General features: G+C 38.0%; 2 protein-coding genes across 2 annotated transcripts; one reads left to right on the forward strand and one right to left on the reverse strand.

Annotated features, from left to right (window-relative positions):
- Window positions 1-3,521: 3,521 nt before the first annotated feature.
- scrn3 (secernin 3) lies at window positions 3,522-14,295 on the reverse strand. The gene is made up of 8 exons (XM_056241888.1): window positions 14,137-14,295; window positions 13,636-13,795; window positions 12,134-12,315; window positions 11,547-11,746; window positions 10,278-10,490; window positions 6,484-6,646; window positions 4,651-4,831; window positions 3,522-3,795 (listed from the first exon to the last, which is right to left on the reverse strand). Exons 2-8 carry the CDS (start codon window positions 13,792-13,794, stop codon window positions 3,634-3,636), a joined length of 1,260 nt encoding a protein of 419 aa, XP_056097863.1. The 5' UTR covers window position 13,795; window positions 14,137-14,295; the 3' UTR covers window positions 3,522-3,633.
- A 712-nt stretch (window positions 14,296-15,007) lies between these two features.
- cir1 (corepressor interacting with RBPJ, CIR1) lies at window positions 15,008-25,384 on the forward strand. Its single transcript, XM_056241882.1, has 11 exons — window positions 15,008-15,176; window positions 15,613-15,707; window positions 15,828-15,901; window positions 16,111-16,124; window positions 19,359-19,411; window positions 19,491-19,539; window positions 19,667-19,784; window positions 22,912-23,021; window positions 23,320-23,405; window positions 24,833-25,033; window positions 25,064-25,384. The coding sequence occupies exons 1-11, from the start codon at window positions 15,105-15,107 to the stop codon at window positions 25,347-25,349; spliced, it is 1,158 nt and encodes a 385-aa protein (XP_056097857.1). The 5' UTR covers window positions 15,008-15,104; the 3' UTR covers window positions 25,350-25,384.
- The last annotated feature ends 1,124 nt before the right edge of the window (window positions 25,385-26,508 follow it).

Consider the following 26,508-nt stretch of genomic DNA (forward strand, 5'->3'; position numbering starts at 1 on the left):
CTATCCATCATAAAAGTGCATCTATCCATCATAAAAGTGCATCTATCCATCATAAAAGTGCATCTATCCATGATAAAAGTGCATCTATCCATTATAAAAGTGCCTCTCTCCATCATAAAAGTGCATCTATCCACCATAAAAGTGCATCTATCCATCATAAAAGTGCATCTATCCATCATAAAAGTGCATCTATCCATCATAAAAGTGCTCCACACAGCTCCGGGGGGTTAATAAAGGCCATCTGAAGCAAACCGATTAGTTTGTGTAAGAAAAATATCCATATTTAAAACTTTATAAAGTAAAATAACTAGCTTCCGGCCAAACAAACATACGGATTCGACTCAAGTCTAAAGCGCACATTATGCGACGCACTGCTGATATTTACGCTACGGCATGACGCACTAACGCTACTGCTGACGCCACAAGTTGTGTAAGTTGTGCTTTAGGCGTAAGTAGACTGCGTATGGCCGGAAGCTAGAATTTTACTTTATAATGTTTTAAATATTGATATTTTTCTTACACAAACTCATCGCTTCACTTCAGAAGGCCTTTATTAACCCCCCGGAGCAGTGTGGAGCACTTTTATGATGGAGAGATGCACTTTTATCATGGAGAGATGCACTTTTATCATGGAGAGATGCACTTTTATCATGGAGAGAGGCACTTTTATGATGGAGAGAGGCACTTTTATCATGGACAGAGGCACTTTTATCATGGAGAGATGCACTTTTATCATGGAGAGATGCACTTTTATCATGGAGAGATGCACTTTTATCATGGAGAGATGCACTTTTATCATGGAGAGATGCACTTTTATGATGGAGAGAGGCACTTTTATGATGGAGAGAGGCACTTTTATCATGGAGAGATGCACTTTTATCATGGAGAGATGCACTTTTATCATGGAGAGATGCACTTTTATGATGGAGAGAGGCACTTTTATGATGGAGAGAGGCACTTTTATCATGGAGAGATGCACTTTTATCATGGAGAGATGCACTTTTATCATGGAGAGATGCACTTTTATGATGGAGAGAGGCACTTTTATGGACTTCAAAATAGAAACAGCAATTCACTGCCATTATAAAGCTTGGAAGAGCCAGGATTTTTTAATAACTCCGATTGTATTCGTCTGAAAGAAGAATGTCATATACACCTAGGATGGCTTCAGGGTGAGTAAATCATGGGCTAATATTATTTTTTGGGTGAACTATCCCTTTAAGTGAATTATTTGTTCTATTGATACTAATAGCAATAGCCAGATGTGAAAGTAGTTGGCTAGAATGAGGTCTTGAACAATTCACCTACCTCACACAAACAGGATGGCAAAGGGGAGTTTGGAAACGAACTAAACATTTCAGGACTGAACAGGGAGTGCTGAAGAACTGTTAGCTGAGCTGCTTTTATTTCCCCTTGACATTTGAATTTTAGTCTTTTTTTATTTTACAGATTGAACTGACTGACACGTAATCCATAACAGAATTTTAATTTATTTATTTTGCAGTAATTTAATCCGGTTTAATAACAATATTGCAGTTCTGGTGGAGTTATATTTACACCACTCTAAGTTAAGAATGTATCCCATAAACGGTTTTATTTACAATACTGCGCTCATTGACTAATTTTTTTTTTTTTTTTTTTACATTTGGCAGATGTATGTGGCAGAATCACTGGCAGATATGTATTTATTTCCATAGCATGTCTGAGTTGAATATAACCTGTATTGAGATATAGCCCATGTGATAACTAGCCCGCACCAAAAAAATTCTGATATATTCAAATAAATTGAATTCCAAATGATTCATTACCTTGATGAGAAGTGGCTGTGTTTCATTTCAAAGCCTCACGAGGGCGATATATTTTATTTTGTCTCGATTAAACAGGAAAGACCCAACCATAGACAGGTCCCAACCATAGACAGTATAAGAAGGGTCCCAACAAGTGAATTCATTGAAGGAGAATACTGGGATGTCCGTCGAAAGTATTGCGGTCACGGATAATTTTTTTATTTTTTTTTAAACGCTCGTAAGAAAATAGTGCACATACTCGGGAAAAAAAGCAAAATGATCAGATTAGCAAAATAACGTGGTCACGGACCAAAATATAAGCATGAATCAAAAAATTTAAAGCGCATTTAAAAAAATAACAAGCATGAATCAAAACTTTTTATGCGTTTATGTTTGTGTTCTTAAAAGTTGTTTTCCTTGTTTTTATTACTCTGTACTTTGTGCTCTTACATTTTCTGCTCATATTTTACTATTTTGTAAGCTTGTATTTCTTTCCACACTTGCTTTTCCAAATGTTGCAGTTTCATGTAAATTAGGGAGGGCTTAAGCGTCACCATTGGTCCGCTACTTCTTGATTGACAGCTCCTCCTTTAGCCAATCAATCGAAGAGGGGAGTTCACCTCACTCCAATTATATTTTGATCCGTGACTATGTTGTTTGCTATTCTGATAATTGCATTTTTTTTTTATTTTTTTTTTACCAGTTTCAGCAATACTTGTTTTTTATTTTTTGATCCGTGACTAAAATACTTTCGGCGGGAATTGAAATGATCTCATTTACCTGGTCTCCTTTGAACACTGCAGTCTGTGGTCAGCCTGGCACTGAAGCCAGTTCACAAGTCCATGAAATAATAATAAAGACAAGCTCACTGTGATTGTGGAATGGACTTTAATGAGTGTTGATCTTTGTATTATTATTTTGTGTGTTTTTACTTGAATTGAGTGGACAGATACAGTAGTAAGTTCGGCCAACTTCCAGTTCACACATTTCCCAAAGTAAATCCTTTGGAATTAATTATTTAACTGTACGTGTTTGCATATGATATCGGAGATCTTTGACATGCACTCTAAAATGCTAAAAACACACAACTTATTTAACATGTCAGTAATGACAATGTGACTAACTTGTCAATGGTTTTGAGTATATTATTAAAATGATGTCCAAACATACAGGAATTGCCTGAAAGATTGTGCAAATGATCTCTCCATTAGTAGAGGTATGAGGGTGTTTCTTCAACTGTGGGAACTTTTATATCTGACGGGTTGAGATTGAGATTTCAACATATGAAGTTATTAAGGTCACATTAAAACTGTCTTGGGTTTTATTTGTAACCATATGGCTTTACAGGGTTTCTGCAGGTTTTATGAAGGTAAATTTAAGACCAATTAAAGAAAACTTAAGGAATAAATTGAAGGGAACATAAAATAAATCAATATGTTCTCTAAATGTAAATGCCTAGGAAGCACAATAAGTTGTATTAGCAACACTTCAAAGATTGAAAATATAATTTCATACAGATCTCCATAACTTTTTAATTCATTTTACGAAGAAAAACAAACAAACAAAGTTTGAATAGCTCTGCTCCCAAACAGAAGATATCGTTTACTGATCACACTGCAAAAAAGTGCTGTTCTTTTTCAGTAGTATTGTCTTGTTTTCCAGTGCAAATGTCTAAAGATTCCTAAATCAAGATACATTAACTTGAGAAGCAAAACAACTGAAGTTCTGAAAATGACAGTGTAAAAAGTGTGTTTTACTAGGATCTACAGGTCCCAAAAGTGCCTATAGTTGAAGAAACATCCAATAATCCCATTCAAAAAAAAAAAATTCAATTCTAAACTAAGTTTCAGACGTTACTGTAAATTTTAAGCTCCTCAGCTACAGTTTCTGTAAAGAGATGAACCAGCAGTGTTGAATCCTCAATCCCCTCGGTTAGATATTTCTCCATCTCTGCCAACTTCCTCGTCTCCAGATCTCTCATATTCTGTTCAATCTTCTGTCCACTCTCCTGAACAAACAAACAAACATTATGTCTCTTTACATGAGATCTCTATATTAAAAAAGCCATATATTGGACTCTTGCACAACACAATGTATTTTTCATGACAATTTCCCACCATCTCTCCAAAACAAACTGTTTTGGCTACTGTACCTTTAAGATTTCCATGTGAATGGCCTTTGTTATGATTGGCTAACCACTTTACATGTGAATTTATGCTATTTTACAGGTTCCTCGTTTTATTTTGCAAGTCTCCTTCAACAGGTTTACATGCAGCTAAGGTCAAAAAACACTTTAATTTTCTCAAAACATACATAGCAGCATCAGCTCTTTTCTCATTGTGTCTGAAACGGTTTGATAAAGGATTCAGTCTCTCTAAACCCCTCCTTTCTGAGAGTCTACTTGGCTCTGATTGGTCAGATGGCCCAGTCTGTTGTGATTGGTCTACTGCTTACAGCTTGTGTCGGAAACAAAACGCCTAATACAATATCTGGATTTCAGCTCTTGATACACAGTGATATGAATAGTAACGATGGCGTCGGTTTTACCATATCAATTTTAATCAAAGTGGATTTGCAGAAAACAGCTTCTTCTCGACATGAACAACACAAATCAAACTCTTCCAGTCTCAGCTACAACTACAGTTTTTGAGGGTCAAAGTATATGTTGTTCACCAGCAGCCAATGAAGACCATTGACTGGCATTATGCAAATGTGTTACATAGGTTTGTACCAGGAAGTGAGACTGGAATTACTAACGACTCATTTCAGAATCAATTATTTCTCTTAGGAGACAATAACTTTATCGGTCATGTGATTTGATCTTTAAAACTGTGTAGACCTTTGACATTCACAAACAGCTCACCATGGTGCTGTCGATGATGGCGGCGATCCCCTCGTGCTTCAGGAACAGAGGGTGTTTGCGGTTCGGTTTGCTCTGGAAACGGGGTTTCTTCTTCACGGGATCCTCCTCTCCAAAACATGGAGAACATGTGTCCTTCAGCTGCTTTATGTCTAATACAAATATAAACGGCTTAAAGACAGACCTGTGGGGGGACAAAAACGTACAATTTTAAGTATTACAGCTGCATGAAATTGATAAAGGAGTAATTAATTAATCATTACATTTTTGGAGTCAATTTCAATGATAATATTGCAAAAGCCACTAGAATTAGTAATACTATATTAACTACTGGTCAACAGTTTGGAATAATTATGTTTTTTTTTTTTTTTAGTAGTCTCTTCTGCTCACCAAATAAATAAAAATACAGTAAAAACAGTAATATTGTGAAATATTATTACAATTTAAAACAATTGTTTTCTATTTGAATATATTAAAAAATTTAATATATTTGAACCTTCATAACATTATTTATAACGTTTTTTCCTTTGCGGTTTTCAAATACAAACGACAACATCGTCAAAATGATCCCCATTCACATGGATCCATGAAACGACTGAAAATGCTGTATTCTGCTTCCAGGCCAGTAGTTGGCGATGTCACTTCGTAAAGAAACACTACACACCTATAGACTGAACACGTTTTTGAAGTTTACATGGAGATGGTAACGGTATTGCTTTTAAAAGTTTGCCTTTTCAGGCCCCCAATACGCCAAAACGTAGCTAAATGAACGGTTCAAAACACATAATTTTTGTTTTTATATTTGAGGGGGCATTTACACAATGTTTTGAATGGGGATTTTGACAATGTTGTCTGTAAAGAACATTTTTCTAAGACCAGGCGGGATGGTGTTCATGGGAAATTGTGCACATACGTCACTCGCCTGTGCGTGTCTCGTCATTTCCGTAAATAGAGAAAAGTTGCTCCGGCTACTGTGACGCATGTATGGTGCGGGAGTGGTAGAGATTAGTTTTCACAACGAGCGAGAAAGGTTGACATGGAGCCGCTAAATCTCCAACCTCCGGGAAATCATTCATTTTAATCAAACACTGAACAGAGGAAAGTCTGCTGGCAAAAAGAGAACGTGACAGAGCTCGCAATAAAAACAAGAACCAACATTAGCGTGGCTTTTCAGAGAAGCAGAGAACTGAGGGATTTGAAATGTTGTAAAAGCGAAGCGGATATGATGCCGTTTTTATTACTCAGGTGATATAAGGTACAACAGATAAATTGCCATATGTTGCTCTCTAACAGAGTTCATTGTAAAGCATTATCTATTGTGAAAGCTCATTTCATTGTTGTCGTAGTGCTGTGCTGGAATTTATTTTCAAGGAAGTAGCGTGTCTATTAATGGGTAAAGCTACAGTAACGTCTTCAGCTAGTCAGCTTGAGATATTTCTATCTTAACTGTTTAAATCTCTTAAGCCTATAGTGAATGTTTTATGATTAGTAGGATAGCCATTTTCACTAGCACAGTCACCCAGAGCAGAAGCACAACCAAAACAATGTTCTTCCACAAAATGCATGCAGTTTTGTTTTTTTACCCGCTAGAGGGCCAAAAGTTACAAAGTGTACCTTTAATTATTCCAAGCTATTAACTGGTAGTGTACATTAACAAATGGTTAAATATCATTACAAACCATACTATTTTTATAATAATAATTCACAATTTATATGAAAAATCATGTCTAATCTAAAGTAACATATGACATGCGTAAATAATTCAGAAGAAAAACATTAGTCAGAACTGCCCTGTACTATAGCTTTGACTTCTGAATATCAGCTAGCCTGGCGTACCGTTCAGGGTCTGGAGTGGCCGTGAAGAAGTGGACACCAGGTAAATCTGGGTCTTTGGGGACGACTGACACCATACTTCCTGTGGTCATGAACATTCCCTCCATGTTGATCCCGCTTTCCTTATTCCTCAAAATAGCCATCATTGTCTCTGCTGTGATGTGGCCTGTAAGTACAATGTTTTAATGACATAACTGTCTAACAACTTGTCTGTGAGTTTTTAATTCAATAAATAATGTGAATAAATAATCTATAAGTACAATTATAAATAATAATATACAATGATGTACTGTACCAATAAAAAAAAGTTTGGACAAATACATTTTTTCTATATTATTATTATTTTCCACTTTAAATAATAGTAGTCATTAAAAATATGAAAGTCCACAAAATGGTATTCCATAAAAGCAAGCCCGGAGCAAGAGGGGGGCCGGGGCTTGGACATCTCTGTGCCCAGTGGACACAGACGTGACAATGTCATTGGCCGGCGACAGTCTGTGACGTCACTACCAGCATAAGACTGTGAGCATAAAAGGGCACCTGTATTAGGTGTCATCAACTTGCTTTGTCTTCAGGATCCGTTTGTCTGTGTACATGCTATTGTGAATATCATGAAGAAACTCTCTGCCAAGCGTTTTCAGAAAGAGTGTTAATCTGGTGCACTTTGTGCATAACTGAGACACTCACTAATTCAGACTGACATCGGGGAGAACTTTCTCCTCGATGGGCCAGTCTCGCCATCTGAGCTTTTTGGCACATTCGTCAAGATGGTGGTTGTTAAGTTTAGGGAGGCAAAGGCGCAGTCTGCGGTCTTCTGTTAGGTTCAGTAAGGTACTTTTGTTAGTGTGTGTGAGGTGCAATATGAGGTGGAGCTGCCTCCCCACGAATTGGGGTTCCCTAGGTAGGCACCCTCATAGTAGATGCCCTCCACTTATGTGGGTCCATTAAGTAGGCGGCTCACTTAAGAACTTTTCTTTTGATATAAGGTGAAACTGCCTCCCCCTGATAGCGGGTCACTTAAAGGACAAGTTCGGTATTTTACACTTAAAGCCCTGTTTTAAGATCGTTTCTGATGAAATAGAACGGTTAAGATAAAAATTTGGACACATGCTGCTGGCCCGAGAATTTTTGGTTTCTGTGGTTGCACCCCTCCACCTCCACTATGGTTGCATAGGTGCACTGGAACAATCCCTCCTAAAACGCATTAAACTTTAGTTTACAAAGACGTGAAATTCACCGAGTGGTCAGGGGTGTTCACTGATATGCTCACACAAAAATCGCTGCAAAAGATGCTTTCCAGCTGGTTTTATCGTAGTATTTGTCCCAAGTCAAGTCAATGGAGAAACAATCTTAAAACAGGGCTTTAAGTGTAAAATACCAAACTTGTCCTTTAAGCAGGCAACTCCCTTTTGTCCTTGAAGTTGTGGCTGAATCCCCCATGAGTGGGGTTCGTAAGAAGGCGGCTCCTTCATGAATCATTCCTCACCCTAATGACGGGGTCCTTAAGTAGGAAGCTCCCTTGTGTTTAGTGAAGTTGCCTCCCACGAAGCTGGGTCCCTAAGCATGTGGCCCCTTCACGAGTCATTTCAATGTACTACGGTTGAAGCTGCCAGCCCTTGATAAAGGGTTCCTTAAGCAGGCAGATCCTTTAGGTCTTGAAGTTGTAGCTGCCTCCCCAGAGTTGGGGTCCTTAAGCAGAGCCATTTCAAATGTATTAAGGTTGAAGCTTCCTCCCCCAAATGGCGGATTCCTTAAGTAGGCAGCTCCCTTATGTCTTGTGAAGTTGCGGCTGCCTCCCCAGAGGTTTGGTACCAAAGCAGGCGGCCCCTTCACGAGCCCTTCATTGCAATATACTAAGGTTGTCAGTACCTGGTAGAATGAGTTGGACCTTCCCCATTATGGGCACGAAGCAAGGCCCTTGTCACAGCTTTCGAGCACTTACAATCTCAGAGGTAAGGAGAGCTGCCTTCCACCTCTGTGTGGCTTCCCTATAAGAAATAGGTAGCTCTCTTATGATAACCTAGGGGCAGCCACCTCCTTCAAGCCAATTAGTAATGGTTCCCTTTTTTGATATGCTGAAGTTTCAAGGTTGCAGCTGCCTTGTGGTAATGAAGTCATGGCTGCATCCCCCAGTATTGGGGTCCCCTAGGTAGGAGGCTCCATTTATCTGGATGAAACTGCCTCCCTATTTTGGGTTCTTTAACAGGCAGTTGCCCCAGAATGCAAACTTTACCATATTCGCAAGGTCATAGCTGCCTCCCCTAAAATGGGTTATTAGGCAGGCAGCTCCCTTGTGTGTGCCGGAGATCGATAATATGGTTGAGCCTGTGTCTTCTGCTCTCACAAGAGCGCTCGAGATGATCCCCAGACCGCAGGGTCTATCATGGATAGTATCCACGCTACTGAGATATCTTCTCTTGGGTCCTCCACGCTCTGTTCCAGCTCAGGCAGACTTCGGAGACTATAGCACAGCTAACACTTTGCAGCTGTTTATTAGTTTCCTCTATTGGGCGTAGTACACGCTTCCCTTACATGGTTTCTTTATTAGGGTCTCTTTATTAGGGTCTATCCTCCTACTTCAAAGTTGGGGATCACAGTCTTGGGTGAGTATTGGACTCCCCTCACTAAGAGGGTCATTCAGCTGAGTCCTCAGCTCCCCAGAGAACCCATCTCTGGTGCCTGGTGTGAAGTGGTTTTGCCTGAGCTTTGCACCCCTTCTCACTGGTTGAGCATCCTTAAATTCAGAATGTTGGCCTTGCAAGATGCTGACTCTAGGTCAGATGGGGTTGAGCATTTTGTTACTTAAATGTCCCGTGATGTTTAGGAGTTCAACCAGATCCCCCTATATATATATTATATATATTGAGTTTGATGCCCTCCCCTTATGGCAGGTTTCTTAAGTAAGCAGCTTCCTTATGTTTCATGAAGCCGCGGCTGCCTCCCCATAGGTTGGGTCCCTAAGCAGGCGATCCCTTTATTAGTCAATACTAAGGCTGAAGCTGCCCTCTAATAATGTCTGGCGTAGAGGCTGGTTTTACCAGGCCCTTGGGTGGTGGCCGTAGGGAATAGTGTCACTGACAGTTCTGTGTCAGACCCGAGTAACGGGATCTGACTCTGGCATCTAAGTCTGTTGAGGCTTTGTTTGTGCTTGTCACAGCCAATTTGGCAGTCATTCCCTCAGCATGGCGGAGTGGGCATTTTTTCCCCATAGTGTTCTCTGAGGACTCAGTGTTTCTCAACCCTGGTCCTGGAGGTCCCCCAGCACTGCACATTTTGAAAGTCTACTCTTTCTGACACAACTATTTCACTTCCTGGAGTTTCTTCTAATGAGCCACAAGTTGAATTAGGTATGTTTGATTAGGGAGACAAAGAAAATGTGTAGTGTTGGGGGTCCTTTAGGAGCAGGGTTGAGAAACACTGCTCTAGAGGATGCAGTGTCTCGTTCCCCTTTTAAGGGAACCATGGTTACATGCGTAACCTGAGATGTTTTGTAAAAAAAAGGCACTATTATGATTGGGCAACAAAACTAAATTCTAGCAATGGTTTTACGATCCTAAGAGGCACAGACTCACGTAAGTGTGTCCACACCTTTAACTGGTAGTGTATTTTACAATCAACCAATTACACCAGGGGTGCCCAATCCTTCAGGTTGGAGATGAACTTTGCAGGACAGTCAATCGGCAGGAGCAGGATTGGGCACCCCTGAATTACACTGTCATAAATATATGAGTAGATGTGATTATTTAGCACTTTGCATGAATTTGCTGATCATTTTCCACCACCAAACTAATAGTAACCTTCACTCTTCTGCAGAAGTTTGCGTCCCTCACAGTATCGTCCCCCTGCGGCCTCGATTCGGGCTGTGGCTGAGTAGGAGTAAACCTCGGCAAAGCTGAACTGAGCCTTTCCATCCCACCAGCTCTGCTCTTGTGCATACGTCCTCAACTCCGGGTGCTCCCTATCAATCTTAGTAGTAATGGAGTACTGATTGGAGATGTTTCGATAGCCGGCTTTAACAGAGAGAAACAGCGTCAGACCTTTTAAAAGACAATTAATATTCAGCAATATTGTAAGTAATATTAACTGGACTGACACTGTATGTGAACATTTTAACTGAACTGATCTGATCTTTGCAACATCTGCACTGAACTGAACCAATACTGAACTGAATGAGCTAAATAACGATGCTATTGTCTTCTGTAGAGGTGTTTATAAATGGATTAAATTACTTTCATAATTGATGAAATTGATGCAACATTAGCTATGTTTCCATCCACCTATTTTAATGTGCATTTTGGGATATTCCATAAAGAAAACGCTGGATGGAAACAAGATGTGCATAAATTTGTGCAAAAGACGAGGTGGATAATTTTTGTATCTGATAAGCCTTCCGCATAAACTATGATGGAAACACATTTACTGAATAAATCCCTTGATGCGCAATAACAAACTCACATGACTTTGCCTCAGCAGAAGATGTGATTGGATTACTGGACTAACTAGCGGACCAATCACATCACAGCATCTCAGATGTTGGTTTGATCGTTCTGAAATGCCTGAGCCAAAGTCTAACATCAAGATTTGGTAAATCCCCTCCCAGAATCGCCTTACGCAATTGCGTTCACAAATACCAGCATCCGAACGCAAGAGAACATTACCGCGTTTATTGTGTTTTGTCACATTCTCTGAGAAGCAAGTCATTTCTGATGAAGGATAAAAGAGCCACAGTGGCTTCCCCGATTGCAGCAACTTCCATTTTTATAACAGGAAGTGACGATTATCTTCTCTTGAACACATAGAATGAAAACGCTGCTTTATTCGCAAGTGTTTTATGCAATATTTTGCGCACAAGATAAATTCGCAACTTTGCATAGAAACGCAGCTACTGTCACAGTTAATGAGCTAAACTGAAACAACACTGAACTAAACTTGAGCTGAATAATCACACGATTATCTTTTGTAGAGCTGCCTTTATAAAGTGTCATATAAATAAACCTGACTTGACTTTTAAACACTTGAACTAATTTACATTTTTAAGCTGTAATGTCACATGACTCAGTATTTACTCTCCACTCTCTCTGCGGCCCAGTATTTCCCAGCAGTCTCCAGCACCCATGCCTCAGTCCGGTCTGATATGAGGAAGCTGTTATGGTATGTGAATCCACACTCGTCCTCCATACAATTCCCGCCCTGGCCGTATTTTTCCAGCAGCTCTGTTATCACATCTACCGCCCGCTCAGCAGTGTTGGCCCTCTCCAGAGCCAGCCTACATACAAAGTGTTTCAAATCACATTTAAGACCTTTATTAAGAAACTCGCACAAATAAAATAGCAACTAACCCTAAACCAAACCCTAACCGTAACTCCACATGTAGTTAATTAATATTACTCAGTACTTATTTGAGTAAGTACAATGTAACTACGTCACCTTAAAATAAAGTTTAATCTTTTTTTCTATATTATAAGCCTGGCATGTTTGGTTATATGTGCTTTCGTTTGTACAATATGCTTGGTTTTCAATTAAAAAAATTTTTTTTTTTATGTCCCATACATTTATTTTTATTTTTTATTAAGCTACAACTTATTCTGAACTGTAGTAGTTGAATAAATGAGTCAATGCTGAATATGAATTGAAAAATTGCTTCTTGGATCACCTGACGAGATCCATCCCCAGAAGAGCCTCTTCACCCTCCGCACTCTCCTTCCCCCAGACCGCCTCATTCCCGATGCACACCTGATGCTGGTTCGCCCCCATCTCCGCCCCCCACAGCCAGGCGGGGCGACTCAGCACCACTGCATTCGTCTGAGACACCTGCTCTATTTCTATATATGTACACTGATCAGGTGAAAAGAAGAAATAACAAGAGTTTCAGCACTCGGACAATGTTTCTCAAATCCAGCTGGACAAATCTGAGGGAAATATAGCCGATTCAGACCCAGATAGCAAGAACTCTTGGGGCAAACATCTGGCTTAGATTTGGCATGGCTGAGCACATGTGTGCCAAACTTTCCCCATATATGTTTCGCCATGGGGTTGGAGGTAATTTTCTTTTGGATCATCATTTGTTTTGAGGTATATGGCCCAGATGACAGCACACAACTGAGGATCATATGTGGCTTGGCTATGGCACACCATGATACATGCTAACTTATGGTTTTAAACTACATTTTGTTTATAATTGCATGTAACCTGCTATAGTGATGTGCGGCAGGTTTGTGGCCATCCACACTACCACTATGGAAGCTTGTTTACGCCATGGAATAAAACAATTTAAAAGGTAATTAAATCCTTTATCTCACAAGACTCCTTTTTCTCATAAATTGCGAGTTTACATCTCGAAATTCTGACTTTTTTCTCTGAATTGTGTGATATAAACTTGCAATTGTGAGTTATAAAGGCAAAATTGCAAGATATAAATACACAATTGCTTGTTATAAAGGCAGAATAGTGTGATATAAAGTCACAATTGTGTTATAAAGTCAGAATTGCAATATATAAACTCGCAATTCTCACATTTTTTCTCAGAATTACGAGTTTATATTTCACAATTCTGACTTTTTTTCTCAGAATTACAAGTTTATAACTATGAGTTTATATCTCACAATTCTGACTTTTTCTCCCAAGTTACAAAGTCAGAATGGCGAGATATAATTCTGAGAAAAAAAGTCTGAATTGTGAGACTTATTCTTATTATTGTGAGAACTCGTAATTTTAAGCAAATGTCAGGATTGCGAGTTAATATCGCGCAATTCTGGCTTTATTTCTCGCAACTGCAGCTTTTGAGAATAAAAGTCAGAATTGTGAGATAAAAAAAATCACAATTACCTTTTTTATTTGGTGGTGCCAGAAACAAGCTTCCATAGACCTCGGGCTATTCAACTTTGCTATTGGTTGCTTTTCTCTTTTTTTCATTTCTATTGGTGTATTATGTGACTGGCAACTATTTTAATACAGGTTATTTCCATTAATATGTTCCTCTTTGCTCTCTCTTTCCAACAACAGCCTTTGCCCAAACTAACTCTAATTAAAATCACTGTTTTGGATCAGTTCTGGCTACAACATCAGCAAACTCTAATCTGTGTCACACTTCAGAGGTGTATTTGGGCCAGATCTGTGCCGAAGGAAATCTGCTGACTGGGGAACATTTTGAGATACCTCAACTTTGTCTCCTGGGTCATGTTTCTTTGCAGGGTAGTAGACGACCTCTTGAACTTCATCGCAGGGCCTGTCCGAGTTCTTCCCGAAGATGATCCGCTCCTGACCCTCTGTAGATGGAGGCAAAGCCACAAATGTGTCGCAGGAGGTTGGGTACATCCTGAAAGAAACAAAATGTAACATTCCATGTAAATGTATGTATCCAGTGTTCACTGCTGAAGAATCTATGATAGGAGTAATTATGGCAATATCTCAATATTCATGCATAGATTACATGGCAATCAGTAATTCATTAAAAACAAACACTGACCTTGAAGTAATAGGAAATCAGAATGTTTTGCTACTCAAAATATACCACATCATCAGCATGAATGAACTCTTAGTAAGATACAGGCCTTTACATGAAACATTCTTTACCACTAATACGTCGTAGATATTCATAAAGATTATTCACATTTGCAGTAACGCTGGCATTCAGTATGCTTTAAATAATATTTTTACCTTGTCCAACTCAGCGTATATGTCAGGCACGAAGAAAATCACTATTCTGTTCAAAGAGATTAAACATCTGTTTGCTTTCCTTTTCCTTTCTCCATAAACAAAACCGCCAGCAGACTTTGACACAAATCCGTATGCACGGTCATCTGATTTATAATCAACGAAAACAATCCGCACAAGCGCTCTGACAAATGAGTCTGCTCGATCCGCATTGGTGTTTAGTCAGCGGAAAAGTGGGCGTGGCAGCGGCGCTTTGAGGACGCATTGAGTCACGTGGTCGTGCAGTGGCATTTTTGATTGGCTATTTGTTTTCGCTGTTTTGGTTTTAACAGGATCATAAAATAGGCCTAACACAATAAATAAATAAACAAACAAACATGTTATAAAAATATAGTACAGGAGTGCAAATTACATAAATTCAATAATAATATCAAAATTAATAAAAATGAAGTGCATTGTTGTTGTTTTTATTTGACAGTTGTTTAAGAAATATAATGCTGTATTCCTTTCGAAGTACGATGTTTACATGTTTTATGATTTAAACTAAAACCTAAAACCATTAGAAGAAAACTGGATGTTTTTAATAACTTTAAATTATTTACAAATAAAACCAGGGTTGCATTAGAATAAACAATAAATAAATAAAAATAAATAAGATAAATAAAATGAAAAATCTTTTAAAAAGGTCAATAAAAACATTAAAATGTTCACAGATATTAACACACTTTACAGCTTTATTTATTTTTCAAACTATATAGTGTTTACTGTATTGTTGAACATGAAGGCTTCTTTAATTTATGTTTACGAAATTTCGAAGTAACGTTAGCAGCTTATATTATGGAAAATCCCGGATGTGTGTTGTTTTGATGGCGTCATAAAGAAGCGCCGCTGCTGATGTTTTGACGTTGTTCGGCGGAAAACGCTAACTTCGGTTTTTAATAACATTTTGGTCGTTACGCTGGTGTTCAAACATGGGGAAATCTTTTGCTAATTTCATGTGCAAGAAAGATTTTCATCCTGCATCAAAATCCAACATAAAGAAGGTAACGTTAACGTTAAGCGGGAGGTTTTCGCTAGCAAGCTACTATTGCTCTGGACTCTGGAGTCATCATTAGTTCAGATCTTCTGTTTATATATTTACAGAAGTCAACATTTGAAGTGGATCAACAAAGTTGTCCTAAGACAAGAACGGGTATTGTTCAAAATTCATGTATAACTTTGAAGAAAGGTTTTGATACCCTTCAAATGTTGACTACTGTTTATATATCGCACGGCATGTTTGGTTGTTTATGAATAAGCACATGTATTTATTCACAAACACATGATATTTGTGTTAGTTTGCTCATTTAATAATCATATAGAAAACAGAGTCTAGTGTCAGATGTTTCCAGAGGAACACAAACTCCTTTATTTGAATGTTGAGAGACAAACTGGTGTGTCTGAGGTGCTAAACTCTTCATATCTTTGATTGTTCATCAGGTATGGATCGCAGAGCAAAAGTTAACCTTCGAGAAGAAGCAGCAGGAGGATTTGATGCAGGCTTACCTGAAGGAGCAGGACACGTACAACAACAGGTCAGAGAAGTCCAGTCCAAACCAGCAGACAGGACTGGGTCTCAGTCTCTCACACACACACAGTCACGTGTGCATTTACCTGGAAACTGAAATGGTCCTGTTGGATGTTTTATGTTCCAGACTGCTGATGGGAGACGATCGTGTGAAAAATGGCCTTAACTTTATGTACGAAGCGCCTCCTGGAGCATCTAAAGGTCAGAAACGTTTCCACCGGTTGTTGTGGAGTTATTAAAATAATGTAATCGATAACTGATCATTCGCTTGCAAGTCATGACCAAACCTAAAGACATACAAGATTTGAATCAATCAAAATTGTTAGACAATCAAGAAACTGAGAAAGTAAAGTGTAAATAATCATGTTTTTTTTCTTTTCTTTCTTTCGATCATCACCGACTTCCTGCAGAGGAGGAAAAAGAGGTACGTTCATTTCCATGTTAAAGTTTGCCGTTGATTGTTTGTGATTTTGCACTGTCAACCTTTCAAATACAAATAATAAACTTGAGTGTGTTTAACCCTTTAAAGCATATCTTAATATCGCATCATATTTAATGTGCGCATTTCTAAGGCGTCTGAATTATTAATCAACTTTGCTGAAAAACCTGTTGTGCTCAATCCACTACAAGCCTTCTGTCGTCTGACTGACAGTTCATACTTTGTAAAAGTCCTTTATAATTGTATAAACTTCCAACTTCAGCTCGTGCTTCATGTCTTTTTGCTGTGAAATCCTTACTGATATTATATAAAGTAAGAATAACTTTGATATTGTTAGTAATATTTTAAGATTTATCCTACTTAAAAGATTTACCGTTTTCTGGACTAAAGCGACTTCGGCCTAATTGATTTTTTTATTTCATTTTTTTTTTTAGAAAAATTATGTTAAAATCATGAAATGTATGTATCAAATATGATCATCGGGCTTTTCAGGAAGGTTTATTTGTTCATCTCTCAATCATCATTGTTTTGCATTGCATTATATGTTAAGAGCTTTGATCATAAAACTAAGCATTTAAATATCATCTGACCAAGACATATTATTGGCAGATATTGAGTGACAACTGATATTTATTTGCATTTTATGTAAGTAATCTGCTATACTGGTATACAGATCTCATTGATTTATATTACAAGCATCAGAATTTCATCTTACTTTTTGGCCATATAAATATTAGCACCAAATTGCATCATATTCTCCTATATGATCTCCATATTCTCCTATATGATCTCCATATTCTCCTCTATATGATCTCCATATTCTCCTCTATATGATCTCCATATTCTCCTATATGATCTCCATATTCTCCTATATGATCTCCATATTCTCCTATATGATCTCCATATTCTCCTATATGATCTCCATAATCTCCTATATGATCTCCATATTCTCCTATATCTCCATATTCTCCTATATGATCTCCATATTCTCCTATATGATCTCCATAATCTCCTATATGAGCTCCATAATCTCCTATATGATCTCCATAATCTCCTATATGATCTCCATATTCTCCTATATCTCCATATTCTCCTATATGATCTCCATATTCTCCTCTATATGATCTCCATATTCTCCTATATCTCCATATTCTCCTATATGATCTCCATATTCTCCTATATGATCTCCATAATCTCCTATATGATCTCCATATTCTCCTATATCTCCATATTCTCCTATATCTCCATATTCTCCTATATCTCCATATTCTCCTATATCTCCATATTCTCCTATATCTCCATATTCTCCTATATGATCTCCATATTCTCCTATATCTCCATATTCTCCTATATGATCTCCATATTCTCCTATATGATCTCCATAATCTCCTATATGATCTCCATATTCTCCTATATCTCCATATTCTCCTATATCTCCATATTCTCCTATATGATCTCCATATTCTCCTATATCTCCATATTCTCCTATATCTCCATATTCTCCTATATGATCTCCATATTCTCCTATATCTCCATATTCTCCTATATCTCCATATTCTCCTATATGATCTCCATAATCTCCTATATGATCTCCATATTCTCCTATATCTCCATATTCTCCTATATCTCCATATTCTCCTATATCTCCATATTCTCCTATATGATCTCCATATTCTCCTATATGATCTCCATATTCTCCTATATGAGCTCCATAATCTCCTATATGATCTCCATAATCTCCTATATGATCTCCATATTCTCCTATATCTCCATATTCTCCTATATGATCTCCATATTCTCCTATATGATCTCCATAATCTCCTATATGATCTCCATATTCTCCTATATCTCCATATTCTCCTATATCTCCATATTCTCCTATATCTCCATATTCTCCTATATGATCTCCATATTCTCCTATATGATCTCCATATTCTCCTATATGAGCTCCATAATCTCCTATATGATCTCCATAATCTCCTATATGATCTCCATATTCTCCTATATCTCCATATTCTCCTATATGATCTCCATATTCTCCTATATGATCTCCATATTCTCCTATATGATCTCCATATTCTCCTATATGATCTCCATATTCTCCTATATGATCTCCATATTCTCCTATATCTCCATATTCTCCTATTCTCCTATATGATCTCCATATTCTCCTATATCTCCATATTCTCCTATATGATCTCCATATTCTCCTATATGATCTCCATATTCTCCTATATGATCTACATTGTCCTATATGATCTCCATATTCTCCTATATGATCTCCATATTCTCCTATATGATCTACATATTCTCCTATATGATCTACATTCTCCTATATGATCTCCATATTCTCCTATATCTAGAGCTGCACGATTAATTGTTAAAAGATCTCGATCTTGATTCAAAAACCCATGTGATCTCATTCCTAAATGACAACGATACGCCTGTATCTATTAGACCTTTGAATATGATCACAGTGAATATTCAGATCTGTTTTGGCTCTGCCGCTGATCCAAAGAGAGCAGTTGTTGTCATGTATAGGCATGAAACAGATTAATTCAGACTATCACTGAAGTACTGGGATGAACGTTTATAGTTCATTTATACACACTGTCTATGGTAGTAAATGACCTTTTGGAAGTAACTTCAAATAAATATTGTACACTTACATCATTACTCCAGTAGGCGGCGACAAGCGACTGTTAGACATGCATTTGTCATTGAATCATTCGTTTGTTCAAAAACATTGATTCATCCAGTAATTAAACAAGTGCAATCTTTATGAGTGAGTCATTGAATCTATTTAAAAAAAATGTAATTAATTAGAACTGGTTATTTTTTTTTAAATCAGTTTGAGTGAAAAAAAAAATCACTCAAACTGATTTTTAAAAATTAATTATAATATTTCTAATAATTTCTAAAAAATTCTAATAAATTAAATATTTTTTTAAATAGACTGCAGCGTTTAACATGATGTCAGAACCTCTAGTAAATTACATGTTATTTTTTTAATCGTTAATTGAGAACCGTGATCTCTATTTTAAGCAATAAATTGTGATTTTCAATTTATCCAGAATCGTCCAGCTCTATCAAATATGACACTCAACAAAGAAAAAGAGATTTGTTTTCAGATTTTGTGGGTTAAGAAGGCTTATTCTAGCGGCATCTCACAGTTTCAGCTCACGTCACTTAAGTCAAGCTCACGTTTTTCGTCTTTAGGGAGGAGAATCCGAGTACAAGTTTGAGTGGCAGAAAGTAGCTCCTCGTGAAAAGTAAGTTCACTAGCGATAAGTGATGCTTGATCTCGAATGTGCACTTTTATGTATTTCCTACTCGTGTTTTACTCATCAGGTATGCAAAGGATGACATGAATATTCGAGATCAGCCTTTTGGCATTCAGGTGATGTTTCATTTTGTGTTATACACCTTCATAAATGTAGATTAACAATTTTTGCTCATCCCCAAATGTCTGAATGCCGTGAACACGTGGGCACTGTGCTTGTTTTCTTGTTCTTGAATTGTTGTAGGTGCGTAATGTGCGCTGCATTAAGTGTCATAAATGGGGTCATGTGAACACGGATCGTGAGTGTCCCCTCTTCGGTCTGTCGGGGATCAATGCCAGCTCTATGCCCAGTGATGAAGCAGGTATTCTGATCTTTCCTTTCTGTATGATCAGGGCGAGAAAGGTGGTGACAAATCTCAGGGCACCCGCAATTTCAACTGAGGGGATAGTTTCTCCATGCCCTGTGCGGAAAATCCAGCTTTTAATGTTGTTTATATGTCTAGTGGTGTTTTTAATATGCTGTAAGGCAAGCCATGTGTAAATTCATAAGTCGACAGCATTGCTGAGTAAAACTGCAGCGAACCAAAGACAGTCTCAAAAACACGGTTTGAAATTGCTGGTGTTTCTGACGTCACAAACTACCTTGTAACCAATCAGGTCAACGTGTGATCGTCAACCAGTGGATCTCTGAGCTGAGTGAGTGAGTGGAGGCGGGGCTCATTTGCATATTCATAGAACCGCGTATACTAAATGAGGCGAGGGTGTCGAGTTACATTCAAGATATTTTATGGCATGAAGGAAAAAACTTTAAATGTCATTTTGTTGATCAAAGATAAGTTTTAAGGGATAAAATGATTGACTACAGGGGGACTTTAAAAAAAAATTCAACTGAAAATGGATTGAATATAATTGTCGTGTCGGAGGACTTTAGCACATGATTAACTGAGAACTAGCAGAGGAGCCAGATTATCCTGGTTGATATGATATTATCTTTCTGTTGATATGAAAAAATCGGGTACATTTATCAATATAGGGTGAATTATTTATATATATATTAATATGATGTTATGATGAACTATATGCCTTTCTCCACTGACGTTCTGAGTTCAAGCGTTTCTGATGATTGTTAGAAGGCAGTGTTCTCTGACTCTGAGATGACGAACGGGAACATGTTTTGTGTAACATTAGCAACACATTATTAGCTGTTTGATAGCATAGTCAAGCAAAAGGCTAATCACATTAATTACAGTTATGTGTCCGACACTGTATAGAGCGATGCATAAAACGCATTACCATTTTGATACATCGACTTTTTGATTAGCCTGTATGAGTGAGTGGAGGCGGTGCTAATTTGCATATTCATAGAATTATATGTTATACTATACGTATACTAAATGAAGCAAGGGTGTAACGTTACATTCAAGCTTTTTTAAGGCATGAAGAATTTTTTTTTCACAGGAGGACAAAACGTTCAAATATGCCCGAGTTTTGTTTTGTTTTTACTACAGGGGGACTTTACAATAGCTTGAATTTAACTCTAAACCCTTGCTTCATTTAGTATATGCGGATCAATGGTGTTGTCTGATGAATTTGAACCAGCTGGTGTTCAATGGTGTTCAAGGTATAACCGGTCAGTGGCTGCATCCGAAAACATTAGAAATCACATCAGAAGTGGATAACATTGGTTAAAAACGTACATTTAAACACAAACTGACCACCAACCCAACCACAACTGTCAGAAGCCATCTTTATTTTTTAGCTTCACGGTCACAGGATTGTTCAGATGAAGGAATCTCAGGAGACTGGAAGTGAAACTAACATTGAATTTGGACATGCCTTGATGGCTTCTTCCTACCTTGAAATGCTTCCTCCGAAAGTTTTAAGTGTTCAGACACAGGCACAAGTGTGTTGGACCTGAAGACTGCAGAAAGATGGCTCTCCAGGAGTCTTAAAACATATTAAAAACACCACAAAGACATACATTAAGAACTTCTTAGGAAGGTCTTTAATGCAGGTTTCCTCCACCTGTAGATGGTGTACACTTTCAGAACTGTAGGTGGCGACAATGTCCAATAATACACCAAGAGTGTCTGTAATACCTGGACAAAGCTCCTATGGCTTCCCATTCACCTACACTTCTGAATACAGGAGTTTCTGAGCAGGTCACCTGAATTATAAATGCCATGTGACCAATCCTGTCGGCACCACATGCAAATTATGTCAGAACATACACCACCCCAAACCCCAGTTACTAGTCGGCAAACATGTCACGCTGCAAGATTTCAGATTATCTTCTATAATCTAATAAATGATTTATATGATTTTAGTAAAGAATTTGTGTACTAACCCGCCAAGCCTTGACCCTTTGTAATACTTGAAGCATGCGGCATTTGGTCCCGGAAATCTATATAGTGTAATCTATATATCAAATAGTGATGTCTGTGGGAGCTTGTCTCCGCCCTAGAATAAAAGAAAGAGGTAATTTTGACATTTTCTCTCACAATTCTGGCTTTATTTCTCACAATTGTGAGTTATAAAGTCCCAATTGTAAGAAATGTATTTTTCTCCGAATTGCGACTTTGTATGTCAGAATTCAGAGTGACTTTTTAAACTCGTAATTCTGGATTATTTCTCGCAATTGTGAGGAAAAAATTCTGAATTGTGAGATAAAAATCAATTACCATATTTATTTTTTATTCAGTGGCAGAAACAATCATACACAGATCGCAAATTCATTTATTTTAAAGGATAAAAAATATGATGGAATATTTCATACACAAACTACTTATATTGTACCCAATTTCAGAATAAAATCACCATTAAAGGGACCTGTCAGAAATCTGTCATTTACTTATCCTCATGTTGATCAAACCGGTATGACTTTTTGGTCACACTTTGGGTCCAATTCTCATTATTAACTACGGCTTTTGCCTCAAACTCCTACTTACTGCTTAGTAACAGTTAGTAAGGTAGTTAAGTGTAATAAGCAACTAGTTAATAGTGAGAATTGGACCCTAAACCAAAGTCTTACCGACTTTTTTTTTTGTCCTCTGTGGAGCACAAAAAAAGATATTAAGAAGAACATTGGGAACAAAACAACATTGGAGCCCGTAGTATGAACAAAGTTTTGGAACAACATTGAGAGAATGAAAAATCTCCGAATGTTCACTTTTGTGTCTGAGTAACCCCTAAACTTCGAGGTGGTAAAGGTGTGTGTGTTGTGGTCTGTCTCCTGAGAGCTGGCAGCACTACAGTAATATGCATGTTTCTGATAGATCCTACTCTCGTGTTGGTGGGAAATGTATTATTTGTTGTTTTGATTGGATGAAACCTCTGCTTCTGCAGAATAATACTGTACGCTTCACCCAGCCGGGACGCAAGGGAGTTGATTTGGTGTGTCTTTGTGTGTTAACAAAGCCCGTAGTGTGCATCTCTCCGAGGGGGGGAATGATCACACATTATTTGTTCTGAGAGAGTGATTTGTCCTAACAGGTCCGTCGATGCACCCCTCCGAGTTAATGGCAGAGATGCGAAACAGTGGGTTTGCGCTGAAGAAATGTGTCCTTGGGAGGGACGCCACCATGACTGATCCAGCACAGGTAATCTCCTGGACCCTGCCCAAATATGACCCATGATATCCATGTCTGGAGCTCAGCGTGTGATTGCAGAAAAGCGTCCATTTATTGAACGGGCGGCTCACAAGCCGTTCCCGTCGGTTGAAGGGTTAGACTAGAACTGATGAGACCAACAACTACAATTACAAGAGGGTAGAGACATGCTGGATTTCACACTGTGGTTCTGCACAGCTCAAAAGTACCTTTCTGATTGGCCGCTTGTGTATGTATGGTCAGTGAGTGTGTGTGTGTGTTGTGTTTGCTAATGTGTGTTGTGCTTCAGGATTTTGTGGCCAGCGAGGAAGAAGACGACCCTGAGGTGGAGTTCCTGAAATCTCTGTCCACCAAACAGAAACAGAAACTACTCAGGTGTGATTCATTATTTATTACACATACACAACCACCTATATTCATAATAATCCAATTGATCATAATTACTATTAATATTAATTGTTAAAAATAACGACGTTATAATATAAATTTTTGTAATTGTATCAATATTTGCATTTTTTGTGCATCTAAGACTTTAAGTAGCCTGGTTAAAACCAGACCATTCTGAGTTGTAACTGAGTTATGGTCTGGCAAAGCGTCATAGACAAATCATTTCCAGAGGGGCGTCACCAACGGACATCGCGGATAGACCTAAACCCAATCAGAGCGATGAAGGAGATGACGTATGCAGAGCGGCGGAGAAACATCTCCGAGTGTTGTTCTTTGCTCGGTTTTTAACTAAAAGGAAACGTTCAAATGGCTTAAAACAGACGCGATAGCTGATTCTAACGAGTGATGTTCGACGGCGGCATCCATCTTTGTAATGTAGGCTACAAAATCTGCTTCAAAATCCCAGCGCTGTCGTCATCGTGTAAAGCCCGCCCCAACGTTTCTGATTGGTGCCGCGATTTCGACGGATTGGAAATGGCCTTGAATGAGCTCTTTGCCAGACTAACTTTCAGAGCAAATCTAAATTTGACGGAAGTTGTCTGGGTTTTCCCAGGCTAGACATTAAGGGTAATATAACCCTTAATATTGCTTTATAAACTAGTTTAATTTCAGTTTTAATTTTAATTTAGCTGTTTATTGCGAGTAGTGACATCATAAGCCTCTGCCATTTCCGTTACAATAATATGAAAAAGTGTGTGTGTGTTATATATATATATATATATATATATATATATATATATATATATATTTATTATTACACACACACTACACTATATACTACCGGTCGAAAGTTAGGGGTTGGTAAGATTGTTTTTGAGAAACGTCTCTTATGCTCACCAAGGCTGTCTATTCGATCAAAAAATACAGGCTTGTATACTTTTTTAATACTTTTTTACAGACTTTTATATTTTTGCAATTTAAAATATACTCTTTTCTATGTGAATATATATAGTAAAGTGTCATTTATTCCTGTGATCACAGCTGAGTTTTCAGCATCATTACTCCAGTCTTCAGAGTCACATGATCCTTCAGAAATCATTCTAATATGATGATTTGATGATCAAGAAACGTTTATGATTATTATCAGTGTTGAAAACAGTTGTGCTGCTTTAGATTTTAGTGAAAGCCGTGATACTATTTTCAGGCTTCTTCATCGAATAAAAAAGTTCAAAAGAACAGTATATATTTATCTTTTATAACATTATAAATGTCTTTTCTGCCACTTTTGGGCAATGTATTTGCTGAATAAAAGCATTAATAAAAGCACTAATTTCTTAAAAAGAAAAGAAAGATAAATCTACTGACCCCAAACTTTTGAATTATAAGTATAACTCTCATCCCCTTCTCCCTTTTAGAAAACTTGACCGTCTTGAAAAGAAGAAAGAGAAGAAGAAGAAGAGTAAAAAGGAGAAAAAGAAGAGCAAAAAGAAGCAGAAAAAGAAGCCAGCCGAGAGTGAGAGTTCATCCAGCAGCTCCTCGGACAGCAGCAGCGACAGCAGCAGCGACTCTGAGGACAAAAAGAAGAAGAAGAGGAGGAAGAGGACGAGGGACTCGTCCAGTGAGAGAGAACGCACACAGCCCAAACACAGTGAGAGAGGGAGGGAGGACAAAGAGAGAGCACAAGATAGACACAGGAGCAGGAGTAGAGAGAGGAGGAGAGAGAAAAGCCCTCAGCGATGGAGAGATGAGAAGGAGAGAGGTAAGGAGAGGGACAGGAACGCGAGCTGGGAGAAAAGAGACCACGAGAAGGGCAAGAGGGAACGAGAGGGAAACGATAGAGTTGTCAAAAGGAGGAGTGTCAGTCGGGAACGAGGGAGGGGCTCGGACAAACACGGCAGAAGTGATAGCAGGGATGCAGAGAGGAAGAAGTGAGTCGCTGAAAGTCTCACACCATCTCATCTCAGATTAAAGGAAACTTCTTACATAATTGACTCACCCTCGTGTCAGTCCAAAACTCTGACCACTTTTTAAACACTTTAAAGCTTAATCGCTCCAATGACAAAGCAGCACCTGAATAATAGCAGTCCATGTGGCTCTTGTGCTACACACATCTGGTTAAAGGTGTACGATACCTTTTGTGTGAAATTCAAGGCATTATTCTTGTAATTATTCCCCTTTGCTTGAAGTTCTGTTGGTCTGCTGAGAACCAATGACACTTGAGGATATTTGGTATTAGGAGCTGTAGGGAAGTGTTTTTAGGAACTTAATAGACGTCACTGAACCTCTCTTGTACCGAAATGAGACGTTTAATATAGATATATTTTTAATTTCCTTTTCTGTTTGAGTCATGAGAGTTTGGACTGACTTGACGGGTTACTAAATGAGGACAGAATCTGAAATGTTTTGGGTAAATAGTTTCTTTGGGTGGCTTTCCCAATGTTTTTTTTTCTTTCCATTGACCGGCAGCTCTGGGAATTTCTCCAGAAGAGGGCGCCATGAGAATGTAGAAACTCAACCTGTTATACACCAGGAATTAAACTCATTCTTTCAGTGTTTTCAATACATTTGCTGTACTCCTAGTTCAACACATGTTCTCTTTTCTTTAAGCATTTAGCCCTCCTCAAAAGTAATGTTTGTTTGACTCCTTGAGAGATTATATATTCCACACATAATATCCTGAATGATTTATTTTGCAGTCTGTTCATTAAACTATGATTTATGGATTTTGTGGCTCGCTCCTTACCTCAAGTCAGTTTAGAAAGATGTCTGAAATACAGGTATAAAACTTGATGCCAGTTCCAACTCTACAACCTCATCCGTCTGAAAGAAGACTCAAATTAGTTGGTTAAAAGGAATTTGTAGTTTTCCGCTCATTTTAGAGGTCTATTTTGGTAGTTGTGATTGTTATAAATTCAGGGTTGACTGCTTTATTATTATAATTATTGTGTTTAGCAATTAAAAGAATGTTCAACAACTCTCAAATTGGCGAAAGCGAGCTGATATAAATATAACTGAATACAAGTATCCCTCATGTTAGAAGTGGTGGTGTTCAAAACTGAAAATATATTGGTAATATGTGTTCAAAACTGAA

Source organism: Rhinichthys klamathensis, unplaced genomic scaffold (genome assembly GCF_029890125.1).
Source record: "Rhinichthys klamathensis goyatoka isolate OS25496 unplaced genomic scaffold, OSU_Roscu_1.1 h1tg000680l_1, whole genome shotgun sequence".
NCBI classification, from domain to species: domain Eukaryota; kingdom Metazoa; phylum Chordata; class Actinopteri; order Cypriniformes; family Leuciscidae; genus Rhinichthys; species Rhinichthys klamathensis.

Bases quoted from the DNA above. Each gene is read 5' to 3' on its own strand.
- scrn3 (XM_056241888.1), bottom strand. From the start codon at position 13,794: ATGTACCCAACCTCCTGCGACACATTTGTGGCTTTGCCTCCATCTACA. The intron at 11,747-12,133 runs GTGATCCAAGAA...CTTTGTATGTAG, and splicing joins CTGGGGATGGATCTCGTCAG to GCTGGCTCTGGAGAGGGCCA. The intron at 4,832-6,483 runs GTACGCCAGGCT...GTCCCCCCACAG, and splicing joins GCCACTCCAGACCCTGAACG to GTCTGTCTTTAAGCCGTTTA.
- cir1 (XM_056241882.1), top strand. From the start codon at position 15,105: ATGGGGAAATCTTTTGCTAATTTCATGTGCAAGAAAGATTTTCATCCT. The intron at 19,540-19,666 runs GTGATGTTTCAT...GAATTGTTGTAG, and splicing joins ATCAGCCTTTTGGCATTCAG to GTGCGTAATGTGCGCTGCAT. The intron at 25,034-25,063 runs CAGTGAGAGAGA...ACAGCCCAAACA, and splicing joins AAGAGGACGAGGGACTCGTC to CAGTGAGAGAGGGAGGGAGG.